General features: G+C 42.4%; 1 protein-coding gene across 1 annotated transcript; it reads left to right on the plus strand.

Annotated features, from left to right (window-relative positions):
- On the plus strand, window positions 1-24,370 carry LENG8 (leukocyte receptor cluster member 8). Its single transcript, XM_063301188.1, has 15 exons — window positions 1-909; window positions 4,393-4,570; window positions 5,145-5,258; window positions 6,356-6,472; window positions 7,194-7,476; window positions 11,069-11,204; window positions 12,522-12,707; window positions 13,341-13,658; window positions 14,361-14,489; window positions 15,359-15,647; window positions 16,372-16,473; window positions 18,382-18,450; window positions 19,608-19,737; window positions 20,179-20,386; window positions 22,655-24,370. Exons 1-15 carry the CDS (start codon window positions 869-871, stop codon window positions 22,815-22,817), a joined length of 2,463 nt encoding a protein of 820 aa, XP_063157258.1. The 5' UTR covers window positions 1-868; the 3' UTR covers window positions 22,818-24,370.
- Window positions 24,371-24,643: the final 273 nt, after the last annotated feature.

Below are 24,643 nucleotides of genomic sequence, written 5' to 3' on the forward strand. Positions count from 1 at the left end.
GCCGAGACGGGTAGAGGAAGGGAAGAGTCAGCGGGCGCCATTTTGGGAGGCCGTAGGGTTCATCTGCTCCGCACTCGAGCCGACGAAACCCGCGGCCTGCTTCGGACTGTGGCGCCAGAAAGTGGCCTCGTTTCGCCACGGGCGGCGTCGCGGTTGGGGCTGAGCGAGTGGCTCGCCGCTCCTTCCGTTAGGCTGCGGGCAGGAGAAGGAAAAACTCGGGAGTGGGTGGGCGAGGGCAACGAGACGGCCCGGAGTAAGGGCCGCGCGGGGAAACCTGTGGTAGGCAGGCGGCGAGCGAGCGGCGGCCCCGAGTAATTTTTGGTGGGAGTCTTTTTCGGGGTGCTGAGAGGGGAAGGCAGGGAAGGGTGGGCCGGGGCTCCGCTGCCAAGGAAGAGAGTTGTGGGTGAAGTTCTTGTGCCCGAGGGTGGGGGACCTTAGTCTTTGGTGCACCTGAAGCAAGGGAAAGTATGTTACACTACAAAAGGGCCTCACGTGTGATATAGTTAAAAACGGGGCGAAAAGAATATAAGGCCCCAGAAAGAAACGTGGGGTGATAGGACTACATAGCATCTCGCTTTGTTGGAAGACGTTTGGGCAGGGATCCCTTGACTAGTGTTGCCTCCTGGTTGTGAAATTTTAAATTCCCTTGGCTCTTGCCCTGTGATGAAAAGGGCATAAGGAAGTTTATCTGAGAGTGCTAAAGAGGTGTATCCACAAGCTTGAGATGTGCCTGTTTCCTGGTTAACTTCCTTTGCTTGACCTCTACCTGTGGAAGAAGAAAAAAGAAAAGAGATTTGTGTCAAGAGACGTTGCCAGGCTGTGGATTGGCAGCCATTTGATATCTACAGTTGCCTGTTCTACAAATTAGATGATGGCTGCCAATATAGGAGACCAGCATTCTTCGGAATGGTGAATGCAAAAGTTTATTTTACTTCAGCTCATCAGCTGGGGAATTAAGGGTCGGGTAGGCTTGGGCTGGTTTGAAATGCATGTTGACTAGCAAAACCTTATTACTTGGAATTGTTTATGTGAAGTGAGTCCTAGCTATTTTTTAAGTAGGAGTTTGTTTTTATAAGCAAATTAACCTTTCCATATTGTAATTAAGGATAGGTAACATGTAGCATTCTAGATGTTGATGGACCAACTCCCATCTGCTCTAATGGCTACTGGTCCAGCAACATCTTTTGAGATACAAATTGTCCACTTCTGAATTGAAAGAGACCATCTACTGGATTTTTTTCTCCTGTATCTCTAAGCTGAGGATTGCAACCTACAGCTGATAATATCACAATCAAACTTAAAACTGAGGAGGAGGGAAGAAGCAACTGCATTCCTTTGCACTTATAAATGGGAAGTCAAGGCTACTGAATTGTGACATGTTTACCTTTTTGATGGGGACTCCTGTGAAATTACGAAGGGAGGGAGGTTTGAGGAATAGGATTCATAATTATTGCAGAATCTTTGGAATGTCTCATATATGCATTGTTATGTAATCAGGAATGATTAGTGTTTTGGATTTTTTGTGTTTCCATTTACAGTTTTTTTTTAAAAATAAGATTTGAGTTTTGCTTTCAGAATTCTTTATAAAGTTTATAAAATAGTACTTTTCAAATCTAATAATTTCAGTAATTGGTTTTGCATTTGCATTTTTGTTCTTAGTTTACCCATCCTTATATTTTAGTTACTGTATGACTGATCCAGCTTTTCTAGGCTATAGCACCATCTCCACTAGAGTTAACTGCCTTTTGCATGTGAAAGGATAAAGAACTTCTGTTGAATAATATATACTTACTACCTGAAGATGACTAAAATGCTTTGGTTTCTGCTATAAAAGACCTTATAACTAATACACTTTCCAGGATTTGGGTTGGTTAATATGTATTTTTTGAATAAGTAAAATAATAAAATGAGGTTAGATAAAAATATTTTAGGACTTTATAAATTAGGTATTGGAAATAAGAGGCCTTAATATAGAGTGGAAGAATCTCACATCAATAAAGATTTGTAATTAGAACAGCTTTCTGAGTGAATGTAGTCTTTAAGTCTTAGCCAAAGATGTTCATAGCTTCAAAGAATGAGGATTTGTGAGAAATCACATTCTCCGATTCTGCTGAGTTTTTTGACAAGTAATTGAAAAAAAATGTGTTTGTATTATTGTGCTTGTCCAAGCTATTTCGGTAATAATTTGATGTATTGTATACAAAAGGTCTATTTGTTACAGACAGTATTAGCTAAATACTTGCCACCAGTTAGACCAGGGGGGGAATTTGAATTTTAACAAAGAAGAGTGAAGCATACCATTTAAAAAGCAGTATTTTGTAGCAAGAAAATTCAAAGCTAAACCTCTTAGACTTGATTCAAGTTGAAATTGACATTCTGCTGATGACATCATAATGCTGATGATATCACAGGCTTATAGGTCTTACATAGATGACCATCAAGACCTACTGGTAGAAGGATAGGCGAGGTAGCACTCTCCAATTCAACATAACTAGTTCAGCCACCAGGTGTGGGTGAGTGTTGGCTTTGGCTCATTTATTACTCAATAATAAATGTATTCCCAGGCAAATAATTTTAAATTTTGTTGTCATTTTGTCCTGATAAAATTTGCCTGGATATTGACAACAAATTTTATTTTTACATGTTTTGTTGTATGTAGGCAGCTTTAATTTGTTCTTATTTTTATTGTAAGCTGTCCTGAGAATTTGGTTATAAGGCAGTGAGGCACAAACACTGTCTTAAAGTTATTCATATCACCAGAATATAATAAGAGGGCAGGCCCTGCTCTCAAACCTATAAACCAAAGGAAGGGGAAAGATAGGAAAAACTTTCTCAGATTCTTAATATTAAATGTGAAACTGAATTGTTAGGACACTGTTCACACACATGAATAGAAATTCTGATTCTTGAAAAACACAGATATTACGGATTTATTACGGCATAATTGTGAGGGGGGACAATTGTGAAATTAAGAAAAGTATGTCAAAATATTAGTTGAGCAAAACTGCTTATGCTTGCCAGGTGGAGTGACTAAACACATTTTGCTAGGAGAGGAGAAGCCAAATTTCTCATTGCATAATACTAAACAGCACAGAAGGCATTTCCATTCTTGCTGGCAGGAAAAGCATGTTGCTCATTTAAGACGAGGTAAAGATCTAAGAATTCTGGACTGGCAGAATATGGAAGCATCGTGTTCTAGCAATTGCTACCTCTTTTAAAATTTAAATTCTTTATCCTGACGTATCTGAGAAATGCGTACCATAAAAATCAGGTAGAAGGGAATATACGGTATGTCATTTTTCACCGTAAAGTTTTTAAATCACAAGTGGGCAGTGTATGGCTCTCCAGTGTTTCCCAGGTTTCACCACTACTGGTCAGCATGGTGAGTGATATGGGGAGTTTCAGTCTAAAATCATGGCGCCAGATGTTGCCTATTCCTACTCTACATGAAAAGGGTGATGATAGTTTGGGGCAAAAACAGTCTGATAATGTATAGGTTTACTTCTAACAACTTCCATGGTTACTAGAATTGGTAATTGACCTGTCAAATGTCCATTGATTGTTTTGTTGTAGTCCATGCCCATGAAACCAAGCTACCTATATCTAGATACTGTTTATAGTGAGAAGCAGCAGTGAGGGTAGTACTGCCTATCTTGGGGTTACCAGAGATTCCAACATCTACACAGCAGGCACTAGGAAGTATTCTTTTGTATGATTGATTGTTGTTTTGTCTCTTGAATTGAGAAATTTGCTGAAAGCTGGTTTCACAGTCAGTTAATTTGAAATGTTCTCTCTGGAGAACAAAGGGGCTATAAAGGTTAAATGTTTTGAATGGGTGGGCAGCAAATAGCCAGCATAGATGTATGAGCTTGCTAACCTTATTTCAAGGCTGAATTAGGAACTGGCATAAAAAATGAAGTAAAACAAAGATTCTGGATTGACTGGTATAATTGAAATTAGCAATATATATTGGCTGAGGTCCATGAGTAGAGGAGCACAGGACTTCTGATAATTTTACTCTTAATTTTAATCATGTGAAGCTAATGAAACAGAAACTCGTCCAGTGCCACTGTCTTTTTTCCCTATTTTCTGTTGAAACTATTCTTTAACAAGCTCTAAAGTCATATTAGCTGGCATATATGGAGATGAATTTTCTGTGATGACTCAGGGGCTGGATAATAGTGCTCAATTAGACTGAACCTGAGTTCAAATTAAACCTACCCAGATTTTCTTGTTAGCCATCTTGAGCAGTAAGTCCTGTAAACTGAAGACAAGCACCTCTAAAAGTTGGGGATACTGTGTGATTTCAAGACTGTACCAGTGATACATGGGAATAAAAGTCCCTGTAACAACCGGGACTGGAATTCATTCACTTTCCCTTCTGTCTTTTAGGGCTTCACAGTACAGCCTGGGTACTGCAAATGTCAGAGAAAACGGGATGGAAGGCCCAATGCATGAGAACCCCGAATGGGAGAAGGCCCGTCAAGCACTGGCTAATATTAGCAAGGCCAATGCTGCGGCTGCTTCTAGCAACAGTAAAGGTGCCACCAATGGTCAAGCTAACGCACAGGTGAGAAGGATCCAGAAGGATCCAGTGGCCCTTGCATCGCTGTGTGTGTTTTAAATAATAATTTGAAAACGTATACAATTATTTGTATCCAGCCTTGCTTGTCTAAGACTGAGTCTAAGATTTACTTCGTTTTGTTTGTTGCTAACTTGGGATTTCAGTCTTGGGAATTCAGAATCAACAAGAACTCAAAACTCTGTTCAAAACCAGTATTCTGAGGAAGGTTTTCTACAAGCTCACAGGACTCTTAAGTGTGGAAGCTGGAAATGAATGAAATTAGCTGACAGTATTCTGTTGATGTATGCCTTGGAGAAACTGGGACACACTTTTTGTTGTTGTTGTTGAGTTTGTAAAAGGGGGAGAAAGAGGAACCTCTGTATTCTGGTATGGCTTTAGGGTCGGCATTATTGGGATTCTTAAGCATTGGACTGCCACACATCCTGAAACCTGTCATCGTGAAATAATTGGAGGAAAAGACTTGAGCTTTTTAGACAAGTAGTCTTATTTTCATTTTGGTCGTAGCGAGTGTAAACATTTTGATCATCGTATGACACACTTCTTCTGCTGCTTTTCACAGTACACAGCACAGCAAGGAGAATCCCTGCAGCAGCAGCAGCAGCAGCAGCAGCAGTACTACCAGTGGTATCAACAATACAGCTATCTCTACCCCTATAATTACTATTATCCTATGGTAAGTAACAGCATTTGGCTAACCTCATAAGGTCCCTTTAGAATGTCTTAACTAGGATGTTGGAGGGGGACTCAATCTTGTAAAAGCAGAGTATCATACTGCAGAATGAATAAGGCAAGGCAGAATTTTCCACATCAGTTGAGCTTTATCTATGCCCTCCAAGCCCACACAGTTTAATAGAATGATCCCAACTGTGGCCAATTTGTGGGATGGAATCAAATAGTTCCTTGTTGCCCTTAATTTGTGCATAGATGCTTAATTTAGGATTTGCAGGACAGATACCAAAGAATGAGAACACCAAGGTAGACACCAGGATGGCAACAAACTTCTTAGAGAATGTTTATTAAGAAATTGTCCCCAAATGTATTCACAGTGCCAGGGGGTCCCTCTTTGATCTGCTGGGTGAGCCCAAACGGCAAGGACGGTCTCCAGGATTTGACTCACAAGGAAGCTGGGTTTGTGGGGCAAAACTTACAGCCCTTTTCCCCCTTCCCCTGCCCCTTGGAATGCTCACCCAGTTGCTAGGGCGATTAGCAAGAAGGAAATTAATATATGTATTTACATTCATTGGAGAGGAAGGGATTACGAGTGAGTAAAGAGGCACACAATGGGGAATACACATTGAGAGGACTGCTAGCCCCTGCTGTTTGCCTAGCAGGCGCTTAGGAGGCAAAAGCCTTCAGTGTGTAACTGATTCAGGTCTTGTCAATTTCAGGCAGCAGTGCAAGGGGGCCAGGGTGCTAATCAACTAATTAAGGCCACAGAACAGCTTGTTAACTTGTGAGAAAAGCTGCTCAGGAAGAGATTGTTTAAGCAATCGCTCTGGGGGGTGGGGTGGGGAATGGGTCAGCCACAGGACTCTACTGTGCATACCTATTACATATAAGATAAACACAGAGTTTCATAAAGTTGAAAAAAGAGAGTTTAGGATTTCAGAATGCCAGAAATCCACTAAATGGGATCCAGTAGTCTTGAGGCAAGAGAAGACCTTGAGTGGAAACCCAGGTAATTTGCTTCTGCTTTTATATAAAAATTGTATACTGCCTATTGTGTAAAGTACCTCTTCACTGATCTGAATCTGTGATTTGCCTTCCCAGCAAAATGTCTACCCTGGGTATGGTTCTCCCGGGCAATATGGTGTCCCAGGCTCTTACTCCCCAACAACACCCCAACAACCCCCAGTTCCTGGGTCGCACCAAGGGAGCATGAGCCAGGTAATATATTTTACTTTATTCAAGTATTGTTTTTCTTCTATTTTAAATGAGATGGGGGGAAATATAAATGCACAAATACAATCACAAAAGATTGAAAATTCATCTCAAAAACTCGCAGTAGTAGCTTACAATTTGTTAAAAAGTGATGGCTGAGTAGGGAGATGATTTGATTTTTCTGATACTTTCCTAAAGTTTTCTGGCTGTATTGCCAGCTCAGTGTATGCAGTTGATGAGCACAGACAATTGTATCTTGTACTGTACAGTATGGGGGTACAACATGCTTTCTTGGCTTCTGAAATTTGTTGCTTTAGCAGCATCCAGTGATGGTTCAGTAGTTAATGACGGAAGTGTAATGGAAAGTAACTACGGCACATAAAAATAAGCTTGTGAGTCCAGAGGCTAAACAAGCAATACAGGTTTCTGGTTTCTTCTTGCACTGATGGCAGAAAGCAGAAAGTTTGGAATCTCAGTTTTCAGAGAGAGAAGTGAAGCTCTTTGAGTAAACAGGTTGAGCAACTTCTGGTCCTCAGGGCATTGTACTGTATTTGTGTTGGCCCCAGCCACTGTAGTCGGTGGTCACAGAAGATGGGGGATTTAGGGTAACAATGTGGAAAATTAGAAGTTGTCCATCCTTACACCAGAGGTGTAAGCTGTCTGCTTTTAACTGTTTTTAAAAGTGAGGCTGGCAAAGGTGGTAATGGCACAAATCTCCTTTCTCTAGCCTCCAGTCCCAGGCATGGAAGATGGAGGGATGTCATACCCAAGCCAACCTCAGCAAATGCAAATCCCAAACCCGCCGCAGTCCCCTATGCAACATCCTAACCACCCTTCACAGCATAGCAACCTACCCATGGGCCCTGGGGGGCAGCAGCAGCAGGGTGGTCCTCCTGGAGGGTTGCACTCTCAGCCAAACCAGTCAAGTGCCTCCTATAGCCAGCAGCAGCACTCGTACCAGGAAGCAGCCAAGCCCAAGAAAGGACAGCAGCTGTGGAACCGCATGAAACGTGAGCTTCTGGGAGCTAGAGGTGGAGGGGCTGGAGTGGGCCTTCGGTCTCCTTGGAAAAGGGAGATAAAGCACCTTCAGGGCCTTGGCTCCTGGGAAAGGGAGTTGGCAGTAGCTGGAGGAAGCTTTGTTCCTGGCTTCTGATGCATTATTGACAAAGAGTTGGTCTATAATAATAATAACTTTATTGCGGTCATTAACCAGCACAAGGAAATTGGTATTCAAGTATCCAAAACTAAATTGACAATATCAGGATAATTAGGAAAAGTACATAATTTTGGCTAAAAGACAATATTAAATCAAAATATGCTAAGGGGCTTGCTCAGGCTACACATACACAACGAGAAAAAAAGAGATTGGTTTAAGAACCACTTGCCGTTCTCTCTGGTGTAATTTAAAGCTTTTGCTTTAATGAACTCACTTCTGCTTTGAAGTTTATTAGTCTATATAAAGATGGGAAAGAGAAAAGGAAATTATCTCTGAAATGCTTCGTTTCCTGTGTAGTACTCAAAAATGGTTTTAATTCATTTGGTTTACTTAGTCTCCAAAAAAGAGTTGCCGGGGCATTAGGAACAAATTTAACTCTGCTGGCAAATCAAGAATGTTCTCTAATGTAGGATAAACAGTATCCAGTTTTTTTAATAAGAATTTTATTAAGTTTCAAGCAAAGATAAAAGCTACAGAAAAACAAAAAACTACAAAGAAAAAAAAACAAAGTGTGGAAACACAAGAGAAATTTTTTCAAAATTACAAAAAGAGGTGACTTCCGACTTTTAACAGCAAGGATATACAACAATTTTCCATAATCAATCCCTTACTCTATATTAAACCAAAATCACATTATTTCTATAAATAATTCCATTGGCACAGGATAAAAATCACTAAATATAGTTGCTCCCTCCCCTTATATTAAAAGATAGATAGATAGATAGATATCTCCTAAGCAACTTCCCCCTGATAACATTTATTTAATTATTTCCTTCCTACTACTACTCTATACATTCCTGTCTACTATAATAAAGTTCAAACTAAAACACACATAAATCGTCTGTTATTGTACTTAATACAACAATTTTAATAATCTTAATCATATTAAACCCCAAACCAGACATTATTTTTTTATTATGCCTTAATAATGTTAATCGAAATCGTTAAAGATAAATGAAGTCAGCCAAACCTTAAAAGCAATCCAGATAAATATTCTTAAGCCCTCATCCCACTTCAAAATAAACCAGAGCATGTACATATCCCCACCTTGCGCACAGACCATTTTTCTTTAAAAAAATCAAACAGCCCAACTGCCCTCCTCAAAAACTCTGACTTCTCTTCAGGAGACCCCCATACATAATAACCCCTTCTTTTCCATGGCGTTCCATCAGAAGATCAGTTTCACCTGTGGCTTGCAACCTGATCTCTCCCTTTAATTTCTTCAGTTTGACTATCCAATCTTCATCCGGCATTTTAAGAGAAGTTGAAGAGACATTTCTGTTGCTGTTAAATTCCTCAGTTACATCCCCAACAAGATGACACATTTTAGACCTCATATTTTCCACAATGTTCTGAATGCCTTGCATAAAAACTTGGTAGGAATCAGGAAGAATCTGTTTAAAATCTCAGTGAAAGTCAGAGAAAGTCTGCTTAAACTCCTCCATGTCTCAGGCAGTAGATTATGGTGCCCCCAGGAGTTTGACCAGCGAAAGTTGAAGATATGAAAGAATTCCAGAATGTGTTTACACATGTGAAAGTGAGATATGCAGACAGTTCCCCAGGGAAAGTAGAAGCAGAAAACTGAAAGCTCAGAACAGCCAATTCAGCGTGTAGGAAAATGCTAATATCTTCAAATTTAGTACAAAAATAATAACAGGGAGACAATTATTTACTCTCAATCCTCCTTAATATTTGGATGGAAAACAAAGTCCAAAATTTAAAAAGAATTTTTTAAAAAAATTGATCCCAAAAATAATGATAAGCACAAAGAGAACCCACTTCTCCTTGCTGTAGAAAGCCTCTCTTAGCGTATGCGTACTTAAGTATAAATTGGGTGATTTAGAAATGGGTGGCCGGTCTTAGTGTCCCTTTAAGGCTACAGCGTGGCTTGGAAAATGGTGACGTCCCAGCCCTCCGGCTGCTCTTACCAGTTGAACGCGAACACTGTTTGCTATCTTCTGGCTTCAAGGAGCTGTCCAGAGGACAGATGGGGTGATTCCAGATGTTTTCCTTTTTCTGGAAAAACGCTCCTAGGCTTCAGGAAAAATCTGCCTGAGCCCGAAAAAGCTGCCACTTTATCAGCTCCCCACGGGAGAGTATCCAGTTTTTAAAGAGCTACTGACAGTTCAGGAAGGCTTTTAAACTACTTTTGATTGACATCAAGTTTCTGTCAAGGATTAAAAGAAAAGGAATTGTTGTTACTGTGCACGCTGCCCCCTCTCATCTCTGTTGGGCAGTGGGTGTGAAAGCTTCCCACTTTACTGAACTTGGAAATCTTGCTTGGGCTTAGGGAGGCACCATCATGCATTGGGGCTTCCCTGCTGCTGACATTTTAGTCCCCTCAGAATAGGGTGGATATTATGCAGGCCACAGGTGGCCTTGAGTATCCTAGCCTATCTCAAGAATGTGTTGTCAAATTCAAGCAGCAAAATGGCCAGATTCTGGCATTGTTATTCTTTTGTTAGTTCAGCATTAAGGGTGGAAATGGAAGCAGGCTGATGCATGAATTGATACAGGAGGATAAAATAGTGTAGGAGTTATGTATTAATTTATGGGTCCTTGTGGGCAAGTGGAAAACCTTACATTCACATTAGAAGCTATGTGGATTCAATCCATTATGTTGGAGTCAAAGTAAGTTCTTGCACTTGTCTCAACAGTTTTGGCAAGAGCTATATATGCATGGCTTAAGTCTTACTGATTTAAATGAAAACTGTAGCCCACATCCATCCCATAGTATTTATGAAAATACTCTTGATACTACAGTAAGAGCATTCGTGAATGCATAAGGCTTCTGCCTCACATATGCAGTCTCAAATTTGGGGAGTATTGTTTATATCAAAATCAGTGAAAATAATCCTTGGTTTCTGTGCTTCTCTTGCAAGGAGGGTTTAGAGAGATGCATAGGCTACTAAATCTGCAGCAGATTTTTTTTGAAAAGTGTGCTGTAATGATTGCCTATTCTAAACACCATCAGACTCATAAGCAGGATCACAAAGATACCTGATTTATTAAAGAATAGTGTGCAGGTTCACAAAGAAAGCTGAGAATGGAAAAAGCGCACCAAATGCAAACTAAAAACCCTCGGTGCAGATGAGATCCCTCCCCCCGTAGAATCCTCCCAGGCTCACAATCCCAGGTGCTCCTAACGGCTTCTGGTGGTCTGCGGGAAACGGCCTTGAACAGAGAACATAACCCAAACACATTCCATTGTACTGATTTCACATACAGAGCTTGGCACAAGGTTTCACAGCAGCTCCCTCCCAACAGAAACGCGCATCAGCGCCATGGCATGTGAAACGTTACGATGTACAGCGCACATTGAAACAGCGAACATGACATGTGCATGCACACACATACATATGAATCCTCTTTTTATTTTTAAACAGAAGCACCCGGGTCTGGTGGTCTAAAATTCAACCTTCCAAAGCGTCCCTTTGTAATAACAAATCAGAACTTCAGCCCTTTGGAGCAACAGCAACATGGAAACTTTGGTTCCCAGCAGAATTCAGAGAAACGTCACAGGTTTGCAACTTCCATTTCATCTTATATTTTGTTTATATGCAGCCCAAATCACCAAGGTAACTGGGCAGCTTACATCATAGGATTAAAGCAATGATAAAATCAGGAAAGAGGACAAAAACTTAATAATTTCATGGGTGAACATAATATGAATGTACTAAAAACTTTCCTCAGTTTTTGTCTTTTGATTTTTGAGTAGAGAGTGGTTATCATGTTTAGTAAGGTTACCGAGATTCAGAAGAGGTGCTGGCAAATCCCAGGTGGGGGAAAAACTTTGTACTGTAATAGGACTTACGGGAAGCAGCCTCTTGCTACTTCTCATCCCAGAGCTTTTAGATTCTGCATAGCAATAGGTATTTTGCATATAGAAATAAAATAGATTGGATTCTTTTCGCTTGGTATTTACTAAATCTGTGCTAGGGATTGCCAGCCTAAGAACCATGCCTGGCCGCCTCCTGCATCAGAAAGTGTACCAGCCAGGTGGGGGGAAGCCTCAAAACACTGGTGCTTTTTCTTTGGTTATCGTAACATGTTGGCTTCTGCTTCAGTAGCCCATCCTTGAGTCTTCTCAGCTGGCTGATTTTGTGGCATGTTTTGGGTGAGAAGCCGAAACCTACTTCACATGAAGTGGTGGTACTTCCAACATGGTGAACATGCTATGAGAATTAGGCATTCTTATTTAGGGAGCTTAAGAAGCAGTGCCTTTTCCAGTGTTTTATGGAGTGTGGGGGTCACAGTTGATACCAGCAGGTTACCTGCACAGAATAAAGTCATATGAGTTTCTGTGAGGATGCTTGCAAATTGTAAAAGAGCGCTCCTCATGTCCAGTGGGAATGCTGTGAGAATGTGGGAGCAGCCTCTTGCATAGGTTACGATGCACTAGGAGGGAGGCAATGATGTCAAGAGGACAGAGGCAGGTAAATCAGAGCTCAGTGCTGCTTTTGGGCCCACACGTTCGGGTGCTAAATGGGAAGGCTTCACGACCATTGTGTTCATTGCTTATGGAATATCACCTTGTAAGGCACTGGGAGGGTTATTCAGCTTGGCGGCTGAATCTCAGCCAGTCTGCGTGTGAATTGTCATGTGAAAATACAACTCGAGCAATTGGGCTAATGAGATAGGACGCAAATGTTTAAATAATGGAGCATATTGAATTTTAAAATGAGCTGTAATGGAACAAGTTGCACAATGAGACGGCTGAGCTTCCAGCAGTGGAAGCTTTGCCAACCCGTTAGCTTCCTTTCGACTAAAGCATGCATTGAGGTTAAATAAATGTGTTAGTGGAGCCTTGCTATTTTAATACTATTTTTTCCCATACAGTTCTTCAACAGGTAAGCCTGAAGATTGGCCACAGGACATGAAGGAGTATGTCCAGCGCTGCTTCACAGCCTGTGAGTCAGAGGAGGACAAAGACCGCACAGAGAAGCTCCTTAAGGAGGTCCTGCAGGCCAGGCTGCAGGATGGCACTGCCTACACAATTGACTGGAGCAGGGAACCATTGCCTGGGTGAGTAGCTTTTGGGGCAGAGGATGGAGATGGGATTTTGGGGAGCATTGATCTTTTTTATTACTGCACAGATAATCCCCCCAAATAAGCTTAGTGCATTGTACATATTTCCCTCCCATTTTATTCTGGCAATATTCCTTTAAGATAAGAAGAGGCAAAAAGGTAGTGATTAGCTAGAGCAGTGTTTCTCAACCTTGGCAACTTTAAGCTATGTGGACTTCAACTCCCAGAATTCAACTCCCATGGCTGGCTGGGGAATTCTGGGAGTTGAAGTCCACACAGCTTAAAGTTGCCAAGGTTGAGAAACACTGAGCTAGAGAGTGATGGACATCGTCACTGACTGGAGATTTGAATAATTTTCTTACCAATATCTAATGAACTAGGAAGGGGAGAATGCTTGGAGGACCAAGATTTCTGTTCCTTTTTTAAGGATGCATTTTCCTTAAGGGCAAATAATGCTAGTAGACTTGATTGTATCTGGTGGATTTCACACACATCCCCAGCTTTTTTCGGTGGTGTGTATGTTTAGAGGTTAGAGTGCGTGTAAAGGATGATCTAGTTGCCGTGGTGAGTAGCTTGCTCATTCACAAAACCATTTCCCAAGATTTAGCGGATCTGTTACTCTTTCTACAGCTTGGGCCGAGACAACTTGGCCGGAAGCCCCAAGAAAAAACAGCAGCGCTGGGAGATGCCTTCTCTCCACTCGCCGCGTGCCTCCATGCAGTCAAGTCTCGCCCAACAGCAGCAAAGGAGTGGTGGGGGCAATCCTCAGCCCCAGCGAGGGGGAGGTAGTGGAGTTGCTGGGACTGGCCGGGCTCGTGGGAATGGCTTCCCCACCAAATTTGGAAACCGGAATGTTTTCATGAAGGAAAACAGCTCGTCCTCAAGCGTTGATTCACGTTCTAGGTCAAGGTCGTCTTCACGATCTCCTAGTCGCCACTTCCGAAGGAGGTAAACAACGGGGGTCAAAGAATAGAATAGTTTGGGGGCAGTTCTCTTGGGTCTGCGCAGTTCCGTCGGTTCTATATTGGAGGTACCACTTCATACCTTGCATGTGTGCACAGCAGCAGTGAGGAAAGCTTCATCTGTCTGATATCGACAAGCCTTTTATGCTAGAACTAGAAGCTTCACTTTTTGAAGAAAGAAAAAGGAAGCTACCATGATGGGATGTGAGGGTGACCTTGGAAGACGGGCAGGAGATGCCACCTGGGGAACGATCAGACAAAAGGGAAAGGAGCCCGCAACAGAGTAACAGCCAGAGAAGGAAACTTAGGAAGGACCCGCCCTTCCTGTGAGTAGGTGGGACAGGTCCTTCCTAAGTTTCTTTCTCTGGCTGTTACTCTGTTGCGGGCTCCTTTCCCTTTTATGTGATCGTTCCCTCGGCGGCATCACTCCCCCCGTCTTCCAAGCTCACCCTCACGTTCCATCACCGTTGCAAACCTCGTGGAAAACCTGCCCATATCCTGTGATTCTGATTGGCAGCAGCAGTCTCAAAGCATGACCAAGTAAAGCAGATGTTCCTTTACAGCTCCAGTGATACTGTTCATTTTATTGAGCTTTTGTTTGTTTGTTTGTTTTTGGCTGATTACAACAATCCCAGGCCTTGAATTTAACGTAACAGCTAACGATAAATCTTTTCTTCATCTTATATAGTGATTCAGACTCAGACAGCTCCTATTCGGGAAATGAGTGTCGCTTGGGTGGCCGCAGGAACACTCAGAAAAACCGAGGGCGTGGGGGCCACATGGACAGAGGGCGGATGAGAGCACAGCGAGGAAAAAGGCAAGTTGCACGGGGAGAGGGGCTTCGGCGTGGCTGCTGGCTGGTGATTTGGAAGTAGTGAGGGACTTGCAGGGGCGATTGTAGGAAATTTTTAGCCTTTGTCTGCCCCTCAGAGGAATGGAATCATGTAAGCAGCAGTGCTGTACACAGAACTGTTCTGCACAAAGTTAGGGCCCAGTTCTATTTAACCACTTCCTCGGTACATGCCAGTCCTGCTCTGCAATATACTTTGGGATTTTGAGCGATCCAAGTGTGAGATCCAACCCAGGTTTGGTACAATTTTATTAAAGAGATTATTACTGACACACGTGATTATTCATATAGCAGATGTGGCTTTTCTTTGGGGTATGACAGATACCTTCAGAAGTCTGTTTTGGCAGTACATTCACGATCTTAAAAAGTCTTTCCTGATGTTGGTCAGCTTAGCTCTCTTGGGATTTCTCCAGCTTCTCTTTATATTCCTGGTCTTTCTTTAGCTTGCAGATAACAAATCATTCTCCTGAAGACCTCAAAAGTTCCTGTTATCTTCTTGGCATCAGCTGTAATTTTCAGTTTTCCAGCTCATCCCACTTCTTGACACAGTTCCTTTGTTTGTAGCTTTTTGACTCCACGTTTGCCCATTTTTCTGCTTCCTGCAGTGTTTTCCCACTTGTCTTCCATTCGTGCTCTAAAATGCTTATGTTGTGCTAAATTGTAATCAGTGAATAAAGGTATTACAGCAGTAATGATAATTAAAGATATATGATTACAGAAATTAATATAAAACAGATACGCAAACACTAACAAGTATTGTGTGGATGATTATATAAGGGTCTTACGTAACAACACTTCAAAGGATCTGGTTCATCCCTCCCTCCCTCCCTCCCTAGGCATGACCAAGGTCCTCCCAAGCGCAATCGGAAACGCAACACCATGGATTATGAAGATCCTGAAAAGGAGTTCAAGAAGGAACGGCGGGCAGCACGCTTCCAGCATGGGGCCCATTCCAAAAAGCTGCGTCTGGAGCCCCTAATCCTGCAGATCAATACCCTTGACACTATTGGCTCTGATGGCCTTGACTGGAATGAGCTGAAGATTGTAGGCACCTGCCAGGAGATCACAAAGCATTATCTACGCCTCACTTGTGCACCAGATCCCTCTACTGTCCGGCCCCTCTCAGTGAGTAACCACCAAGGGGAAAGTAAGAAGTCTTTTTGAAGAGCCTGCCTAGTATCTTTTTGCTTCATGTCCCCTTGCTATTTTGACCTGTTCTTTTTACAGTTCTGGGCTGGTTTCTAGGAAATAGGCACTGATAGGATGCAAAAAATTTAAAGGAAAAAGGGAAGATGAAGAAATAACAGATTTGCCCAGCCAGGTATACAGGAAAAGAGACAGCGTGCTAGACAGGGTGAAGTGGTACAAAAAAGACCTATGTCCCGTTAGTCCTATCCTGTGCATAACAAACATCCACTCCACTTCTGTACAGTGTTGCTTTATCCAGTATTCATGCTTTATGAGCTAGTCGGATGGCTGGACTTTCACAGTTTGGGCTGCTGAATGGCAGACTGACGTATTTTTTTTATTAGAAGGCAGGAAATGACAAGCTGGGTGTGTCTTCTTGTGGGGAGGTGGAGAATTGTTAAATACAAATTCTGTTAGTTGTCTTGATATTCCTTGGACAGCAAGTGCAGGCTAATCTAGGAGAACAGTTATGCCAGTCACCCTGCAATCTTGGCAGTGGTCATCATTCCTCCATCAGCAGTTCGTGTTTGTTTGTACACAATATTTTGTTTGTCCCTTTTTGAAGGATATTTTTCCTGGGCTATGTCCAGTCTTGTTTCAGAGCTGTTGTTAGTTAATGTTTGCCAGATATCTTTAAACTGCACTTCTCTCTTTCTCCCAGGTACTTAAAAAATCTTTAACTGCAGTGAAATCCCACTGGAAAGAGAAGCAGGATTATGCCTATGCTTGCGAGCAGATGAAATCTATCCGGCAGGACCTTACAGTAAGCCAATTCAGGCCTTGGTGGGGGCAGAAAGTCATGGCTCAGTTCACAGTTTGCATGCTAAGCTACAATTTTCTAACCATGATTTGTTAAATAAGCCACATGTGGCTAACTTCCTACATCATTCAAAGTCATAATTAAGGAAAACAAAATTAGACAGCAGCATAGTATGAAGCTGGCCATCGCTGTGAGAGTGGCACTAAGAATGTATCTTAATATATTTGGTTGCTAATTGCCGTTTTTTAGGTGGAGAAGTTAGAAGTACTTTAGCTGCTCTAGCATTAGAATTGGGTGTTCAGGTTAAAGTAGGGCTTTGTACACATAGTTGAGTATTTTTGGTAGAGAAGCAAAATTTGGCATTCTGGAGGGCTCCCCCCCCCTTTTTTTTTAGTTCTGAAAATGTCTTGACATTAAGATTTCTAAATTGGACATTTTCAGACTTTTTCAGGCCACAGAACCTGTTACTTCATTGGCTGTGTTTGAGTGAAGTTCTCCCCACCCCCCATCCCATGAAGCTCCATCAAGTCTTTACAAAACCTTGGGGTTCTGCAGAGCACAGGCTGACAAATCCTGTTCTAAATTATCAGCAACCAGAAGTTAGGAGATTAGCATTTCTCAAGCCAGGACAAGATTTAAGACTAGCTGCTAGCTGGGTTCAGAAGCTGAATACCTTATTCCAATCATTTTTAATTATATAGACTTTGATGTACATCCTTAATGAAGTTTGTGATTTTAACCCAAATTCCATAAAAGGAGAATTACCTACAACCCCAGTATTTTTTAATGTTAGAATGACCTCTGGTTCTCTCTCTGGTAGCTAGTTTGGTAAACCTGGCCCATTGTAGACTGCCAGCATTTCAGTTTGTGAATAGAATAGCTTTGACATGAATGAGTGGGGCAGTAACTTAAAACTCATTCCTTTTGCCTACAATCCATTGCCAACTGTTGCCTTCTGTTGCTAATGTTAAAGACAAATAGACTTTAGAAATAGGAGTTGGAAGCTCTCCTGGAGGAGATATTCATAGTCTGCCCCTTGATTTATACCTGGTGGAGATCATTGGAGGATTGACTGCATCGGTGGCCCCTCATCACTTTTGGAGCTTCCGCAAGGCACATGGAGTTAAAGAAGAAGCCTGTTTGTTTGTTTGTTTGTTTGTTTGTTTGTTTTAAAGACGTGCAGTTTTTCCAAGGTCCTTGATTTAGGTTAATGGGATCAGAAAGAGACAAGCCAAAACATGACTGTGTAAAATGTATTAAACACCAGTTCCCAGGGGAGAGAGTTTACTGCTCAGGTTTCCATATCCTATAAAAATGAAATCTATAATTTCCTAAAATGAACTGTTCCTGAAGCACTATTTTGAGCCTGAATCGAGGGTGAAACATTTCCTATTTTTAACATGGGAGCTTAACATTATGAAAGAATTTCTGTCTACCGCCTGGTTTTGGCAGAAATTATAATCTATGTTGTTTGGACTGGGGTGGCGGCAGGGGGGGCGTCTAAAGAATTTGAACTTTCAGCCTTCCTCTCTGAATTCAGTTTTGGTGAAATAGTTCTTCCACTTGGGTCACTGCCCTGCAGAATTTCTCCACCCTTTCTGGTGGCTAGAACTCAACTTTTGAATTTGCCTTGTGCTTTGTTTGACTGTCTATATTCCAACCCCTTTCTTCTGTTGTACAAACATATGCAGAGATTTCAAGTCATCCAAGCTAATACATGAAGCTCTAGGCCAGTGTTTCTCAACCTCGGCTACTTTAAACTGCGTGGACTTCAACCCCCAGAATTCCCCAGCCAGCACGCTGGGTAGAGAATTCTGGGAGTTGAAGTCCATGCAGCTTAAAGTAGCCAAAGTTGAGGAACACTGCTCTAGGTTATTGTAATTCTTGGCAACTCTCTCTCGTTCTTTTTAGGTTCAAGGAATCCGTACAGAATTCACGGTGGAAGTGTATGAAACCCATGCCAGAATAGCTCTGGAGAAGGTAAGACCTAGCATAACCTAGTAGTTAAAATAATGCTCCATAGATCCAGGTTTAACTCCATGCTCATCAATTGCTATCTTTCTGTTATCTGACTTATTAACATAAAATACTAGATATCTGTGCTGGAGGAAAGAATATAGCAGTGTGCAAAATGTTTTAATCTGAACCATTTTGAATTTGAGACACCGTGTTTTGACTTTGAAATAATTTAACACCACTAACAGTATAAATGTACTGAAGCAGTCATTTTATGTCCTGCAGTACTTCCACACAGCATAAATCTGATCAGGTAGGGGCTCATTTTCCCCTTTGTTCTTAGGGAAAGAAATCAGTTTTCTTGGGCAAATTTTGAAAATATGCTGTTAATTTACTGCACAGATTCCAAACCAGGAAGATGACTAGAGCAAGATTTTTCAACCTTGGCAACTTTTAAGACGCATGGGCTCCAATTCCCAGAATTCCCCAGCCAACCCAGGAATTCTGGGAGTTGGGGTCCACGCATCTTAAAGTTGCCACGGTTGGAAAACCCTGGACTAGAGGTAGCACTTGGAAGTCCTGTTCAACCATTTTGTCATTTTTGTACTATGCACACCTTCCTAGTACCCTAAATATTTGGACAATTTATATTCTTTTAAGGATTGGAGGAAAGCATTTGATTTTATTTCATGCTGAATGTGTTCCTTTTAGGTGAGGCAGCATGGATATAGTGTAATATAAGAGAAACTTGACCTTTGGCACATAAAGACTGCAGCCCTTTCTGTACTTGGCAGGGCATAAGAAGTGTAAATTTGTCTTTTTATGATTTACTCATAACTCTGTAGCAATCTAAGAGAGCTTATTTGGCTGGCTCTGATTTTGACTGAATTACTGATTATATACCATAAACTCTTGGCAACCACATAGATAGATTTTCTCCACGATGATCTGTCCCCAACCTGATCCTTCAGTTCCTCCAGAGGGGCATCCATCACCACTGCAATTGAGTCCTTGTTGCTGGTGGTCCTCCTCTTCTCTGTCCTTCTGCCTTTCCCAGCATAATGGAGTTCTGCAGAGAGCCAAGTCTTTGCAGAATTGCTAAATTTGCTTTCTTACTCTAGTAAAGGTTCTGGTGTATGACAGCTTAAATTTTTTCCATGATGATGGGTTATCTTTTCCAGGGTGACCATGAGGAGTTCAACCAATGCCAGACACAGTTGAAGTTTCTTTATGCAGAGAATCTTCCTGGGAATGTTGGAGAATTCACTGCTTACCGCATCCTCTATTACATTTTCACCAAGAACTCAGGAGGTATGTGGCGGGGCTGTTGGGAGATGGACTTTGGGGGCTAATCTTTGTAGAGTTTATTCCAACACCTGGGAATCCTTGCTGTTTTGGAGAGTTTCTGTACAAACACTGTCTTAATAACCCTTTTGGCCATGTTTTGCTCTCTGCTTATTTAACCCAAGAGGTTGTACAGGCTCTGTATCTCTTTTTTTAAAGCATTTTTTCCCCATAATAGCCAGTGTCAGTCACTTTGGGAAACTTTGTTCTTAGAATACTTGAGAAGCTTCTGGAGAAGATAATTTTAAAGATTAAGGTTGATTTAATAGAGCAGGCCAAACCCAATCAAGTGTAGAGCAAGGAATAGTAAATGTTTTTGCCTAAGTCTGTGCGTGGTGAAAGTGAGTGAGAAACAGGGCTTACTTTGTGAGACTCTGTTTGGGTGACTGGCCTGTCTCCCGCCTGCAGACATCACAACCGAGCTGGCATACCTGACAAAAGAGTTGAAAACAGATCCTTGCGTGGCACACGCCCTTGCCTTGCGAGCCGCCTGGGCCCTCTCGAATTACCACCGTTTCTTCTGCCTGTACCGCCAGGCCCCTTGCATGTCCGGCTACCTCATTGACAAGTTTGCTGAACGAGAGAGAAAAACGGCCCTCAAAGCCATGATCAAAACGTATGTGGAGCTGAACCAGACCTTGGGTTGAAGTGGGGGGGGCGGGGAGATGCCTTGCACTGCACACTTCCCTCCTGCACCACCTTCGTTGCAGTGGCTGGCAAAGGGGCAGATTAGTATCCAGTAGAGGTGGGCCAAGTGGGTTCTCTTTTCTGCAACTTTAAGGGAGGTTGCTGTGCCCGGGGCAGGTAAGTATGATAACTGCAGTCTACTAAGGCAAGCATCCATGATGCTTGATTACAAATAGTGGCTTGGCTGTCCCTCACAACCAGATGGTAGGTTCACTGGAACCTTTTTGATTCGCTTAGACAGAAAATGAATTCTTTTGCAGAAATCTTTGACTCTGAAATGTTGATCTAGAAGTCACCTTCATTTGAGAAGTGGTTGCCGTTTTATTTGGGTACCTGACAGTGGTGGTTTAGGTGCTGGGCTAGAAACTGGGAGATTGCGATGAGTTCTAGTCCTCCCTTAGGCATGGCAGCTGGCTGGGTGAGTCTCCCAGCCCAACCCCCCTCAGTGGGTTGTGCTTGTGGGGAAAATAGTGGGTGGGAGCATTGCATATGCTGGCTTGAGTTGCGCAATTAAAGGTGAGGTATAAATCAAATAGTAAAATAAGCCATTGGTCAAAGCAAAGCCCAACTGAAAATGTGGGGTCATGGGAAGAGGCAGAGTAGACCTGGGATTGTCTTCATAGTTTACGTTTTGCTCTTCTCTTTTTTTAAATTCTATACCTGAAAGGACAGGCTCAGCCTAGCAGAAGCAGGGCATGCTGAATAGATAGCCTCACGCTTTGGATGTTCATCCTGGTTCCCTCACAGGCTTTTCGGTTGGGATGGAACCTCTCCATTTATAGCTCTCCTTTTTGGCCCTTTCTCATTCTTTCCCTTTCCTGCCACATTTTGGGGCCCAGCATGCAGATGAAATAGGGGGACAGTGATGCCCAGATGCTCTACCAATGCATGGCCCTGCAGTAGAGACCATCCAAGCCCCGTGGTGGTTCGATCAAGGCAGGGTCAGTGCAGACAGGAACTCTGGAGCAGGAGCAAGAAGTGGCCAGGACATGAGAGCAAATGCTGGGTGAATGATTGAAAGGATAAACCTAGTATTTTGTTATGCTTGTGTCTAGTAGTGAATAGTTCGTGAACAGGGAGGCAAGAGGAGTTGTGTTTGCCCTAAATAAGAAGTGTAAGCATTAGTTGCTCAAGCAGTATGCTTGTGTACACATGTAACATTCTCTGTCCTGCTTCTTTCCAAAAAATTAGTCTTGGTCACCAACAAGAGCACCATAGAAAGTAATTCTGCAGCATTGGAGGAGGGTTATTTCTCTGCTTGCTTGGGAGGCACAACTGTATTTATTTTTATAAAGCTGTCCCTGTCACTGAGAAGAGACATCATTTCCTTTTTCTGTCCGAGTCTTTCCTGCTCTGCCCTGAAGAGTTAGAGGAAGCTTCTGCTTCATGGCTCACCCCTTACAGCATTTTCTCTGGTTTGGCTAATCAGTTACAAAGAAAAGCACGCCATACTGATGTATTATGCTGGCAGCATGATCAGCAAACACTAAGAAAAATCTTAGCACACTCTCTTTTGAAAACGATCTCTGCTCGAGATTGCAGGAAAAGGCTATTAGCTTCTATTCTTCAGCACCCCACTCTGTTCATCTTTAGTAGTTTCTAAGGAGTACTTTCTCTTTTTCTTTGGTTCATGTTTCTGAACCACTCCATTAAAAGGTAGAAGGCAGTTTAAACTCGGCAATCTGTCATTTTTGTGGTGGTGGTGACACTCAAAGCATCTTTGATTGTGCTTTGACAGTTACTAACCTGAAAGAATTTGCAGGCTTCTGTAACAAGACACAGCCCTTGCAACTGGCCTTTGTAATTGGGCTGTGAATGAGTGTACCCCAAGTCTGAATTCTTGCCCCGCCATGAAAACTCTAGACCCATAGTCCTGTTTCTTCCATTTTCAACATAAGGGAACTACTGAACTCTACCAGAAGTCTGTCTGGTCTAGCACTTTTCCCCCCAGGGACCAACCAGTATCTATAGCAAGCCAGCCAGCAGTAGCATCTTCCAATATGAATATTCTAACTGATGAAATTCCAAGATCAGTTCAAATACTGGAATGAAAGTCTTGAATGAGGGTTGAGTTTGTTTCTTCGTGTTGTCAGGGTAACCAAAGGTAAATAGCTACCCATTAGCAGGATTCTGCTTGTTGTAGTTTCTGATGTGCTGCCCTTTCCCATTCACCAGTGTCTCTTTTTATCTCCCTCAGTTTCCGCCCGGTGCTTCCCGTCTCCTACGTTGTGTCAGAGCTGGCCTTCGAGAGCGAGGAGGAGTGCCAAGCTTTCCTTGCAGCTCTGTCCCTTGTGTACAGTAGCCCCGACGCCACCAAGATTGACTGCAAGCAGAGCTTGGCGGTCCTGGCCAATTTCTGAGAGCAGGAAACCCACTGCCCTGTTCTAGCCTGTCTTAACATGTACATATATAGAGAGATATATATGTCTGTGTTTGTGTGTGTATATATGTATATAAAATCAGATACAGTTGGCTGCCATGGGCAAGCTGGGGCCCTGCTCTACCACCTCTGCCGCTGTCCACCACGCACACGGATAGAAGAGGGTAAGATCCACGGACGTCGGATGGCATCTGAGACTGCCGGAAGCAGAAGAGCAGAGAGTTCGGTCTAACGATTCTTGGGGTTTGCCAGCAACAGGGAAAGGAGGTTTCAGGGAAGACTAGTTTTGCACCAGTTTACAATCATCTGCTCCCCGCCCTCCTCTCATGTCAAGATGCATGAGACGCTGGTTGCAGTGCCCCTGTCTCTCTCTCTCCCCCCATGGTCAGAAATTGCCAGGATAAAAAGTTGGAATCTGTGGATTAATTATGGGAGATGATGGAAATTGCTGCCTTGTGTTACCATCTCTTCATTGTCATAAGGATTCAGGAAGCTAGAAGATTTTCTCCCTAATCCACAGAGCAATCCCTCTAATTTATTTTTAACTTTTTGGTAAAATCTCACCAGGCGCTGTTTTATTCCACTTGACAGATCTTAAAAGGGCACCGGTACATGAGCACGTTACGGCTCTATGTGAATATGTGAAATATGGTTTTGTACAGAAGCTACAAGTTGTAAATAATAGTAGGCAAACTCTTGTTTCTAAGAGGAAAAAAATCCATGTTTTTCTACTTTTATAATGATGAGTTTAACAGGTGGTTTTCTCTGAAGATGAAAAATTCAGGTTTTGCATGCACGTTTTGTGTTCTTTATTATGCTCCTCAAAAACTAACACTGTCTCAGTTTTTTCCTCTTCCGAGCTACGGCCTGCCTATGAAAAAGCTTGAGAGATGCCACCTCTCCGGTCGAACAAAAAAACCAGCCTGAGGGGGAAAGAGCAAAGCAAAATCTGTCTTCACATATTTCCTACCAGTTCAAAGACTTTTTCCTGAGCAAAGGAGAATGTGAAAGACTTCTTTGTAACAAAACCCCGCAAGGATGTGGCAGCGACAACCGAAGCAAATCCAGCGAAGGCATGGCGGGCCGCTGTGAAATCAGATCGACACACAAGATGATCTTCACAATCTCCTTCTATTGTGTTCTGGAGTTGTCATGCTAAGTTTTTTTTTAATTTATTTTTTTCTCCCTCTGTCCTCAGTTCTTTACAGGTAAACTTGAAAATGCACCACCCATTTTCACTTTCTCTCGTCACATTGTTTCAATTTTGTTTTAAAGTTTTGAAAGATTGTCCAACAGTTTTTTCTGTTGTTTTCTTTCTCCCCCCCTCCTTTCCTCCCCCCTAGTCTCTTTAGCTTCTCATAATCCCTTCTTCCCCTCTGTTCTCCTTTGCTCTAACTCCTCTTTCTTTTTGTTTTTGAACATGTGTAATTTTGGGATGTTTTGGCTTGGGCTGGATTTTTCAAAGATTCCTTTTTCCTTTTCAGAAACCTGAATTTTTTCCCATTTGATTAAAGTCAGTTTTTAAAAACAGTGCCGTCTGCTTCAGCATGGTGATGTTCAAGGCTTAGCGGAGGCTGGGGGCAGCAGTGGCGCCAAACTAACTTTCCTGTTTACAGCACCTTTTACAACGTGTATGTACAAAGCAGTTTCTCAGCCTTGGCGACTTTAAGATGTCTGGACTTCAACTCCCAGAATTCTTAAAGTGCCAAGGTTGAGACACATTGATATAAAGGCTTCCTTTTCTTTCAGGGCTGGGTAGCACACTGGATTTAATTCAGAAGCAGCCTTGGAGCATGCAAACTTGGC

The sequence above is a fragment of the Candoia aspera genome, chromosome 4 (assembly GCF_035149785.1).
Source record: "Candoia aspera isolate rCanAsp1 chromosome 4, rCanAsp1.hap2, whole genome shotgun sequence".
Taxonomy (NCBI): Eukaryota; Metazoa; Chordata; class Lepidosauria; order Squamata; family Boidae; genus Candoia; species Candoia aspera.

Coding starts and splice junctions, on each gene's coding strand:
- LENG8 (XM_063301188.1), top strand. CDS start 869: ATGATGGCTGCCAATATAGGAGACCAGCATTCTTCGGAATG. Junction 7,477..11,068: donor GCTGTGGAACCGCATGAAAC/GTGAGCTTCTGG, acceptor ATTTTTAAACAG/AAGCACCCGGGTCTGGTGGT. Junction 15,648..16,371: donor CTACTGTCCGGCCCCTCTCA/GTGAGTAACCAC, acceptor TCTTTCTCCCAG/GTACTTAAAAAATCTTTAAC.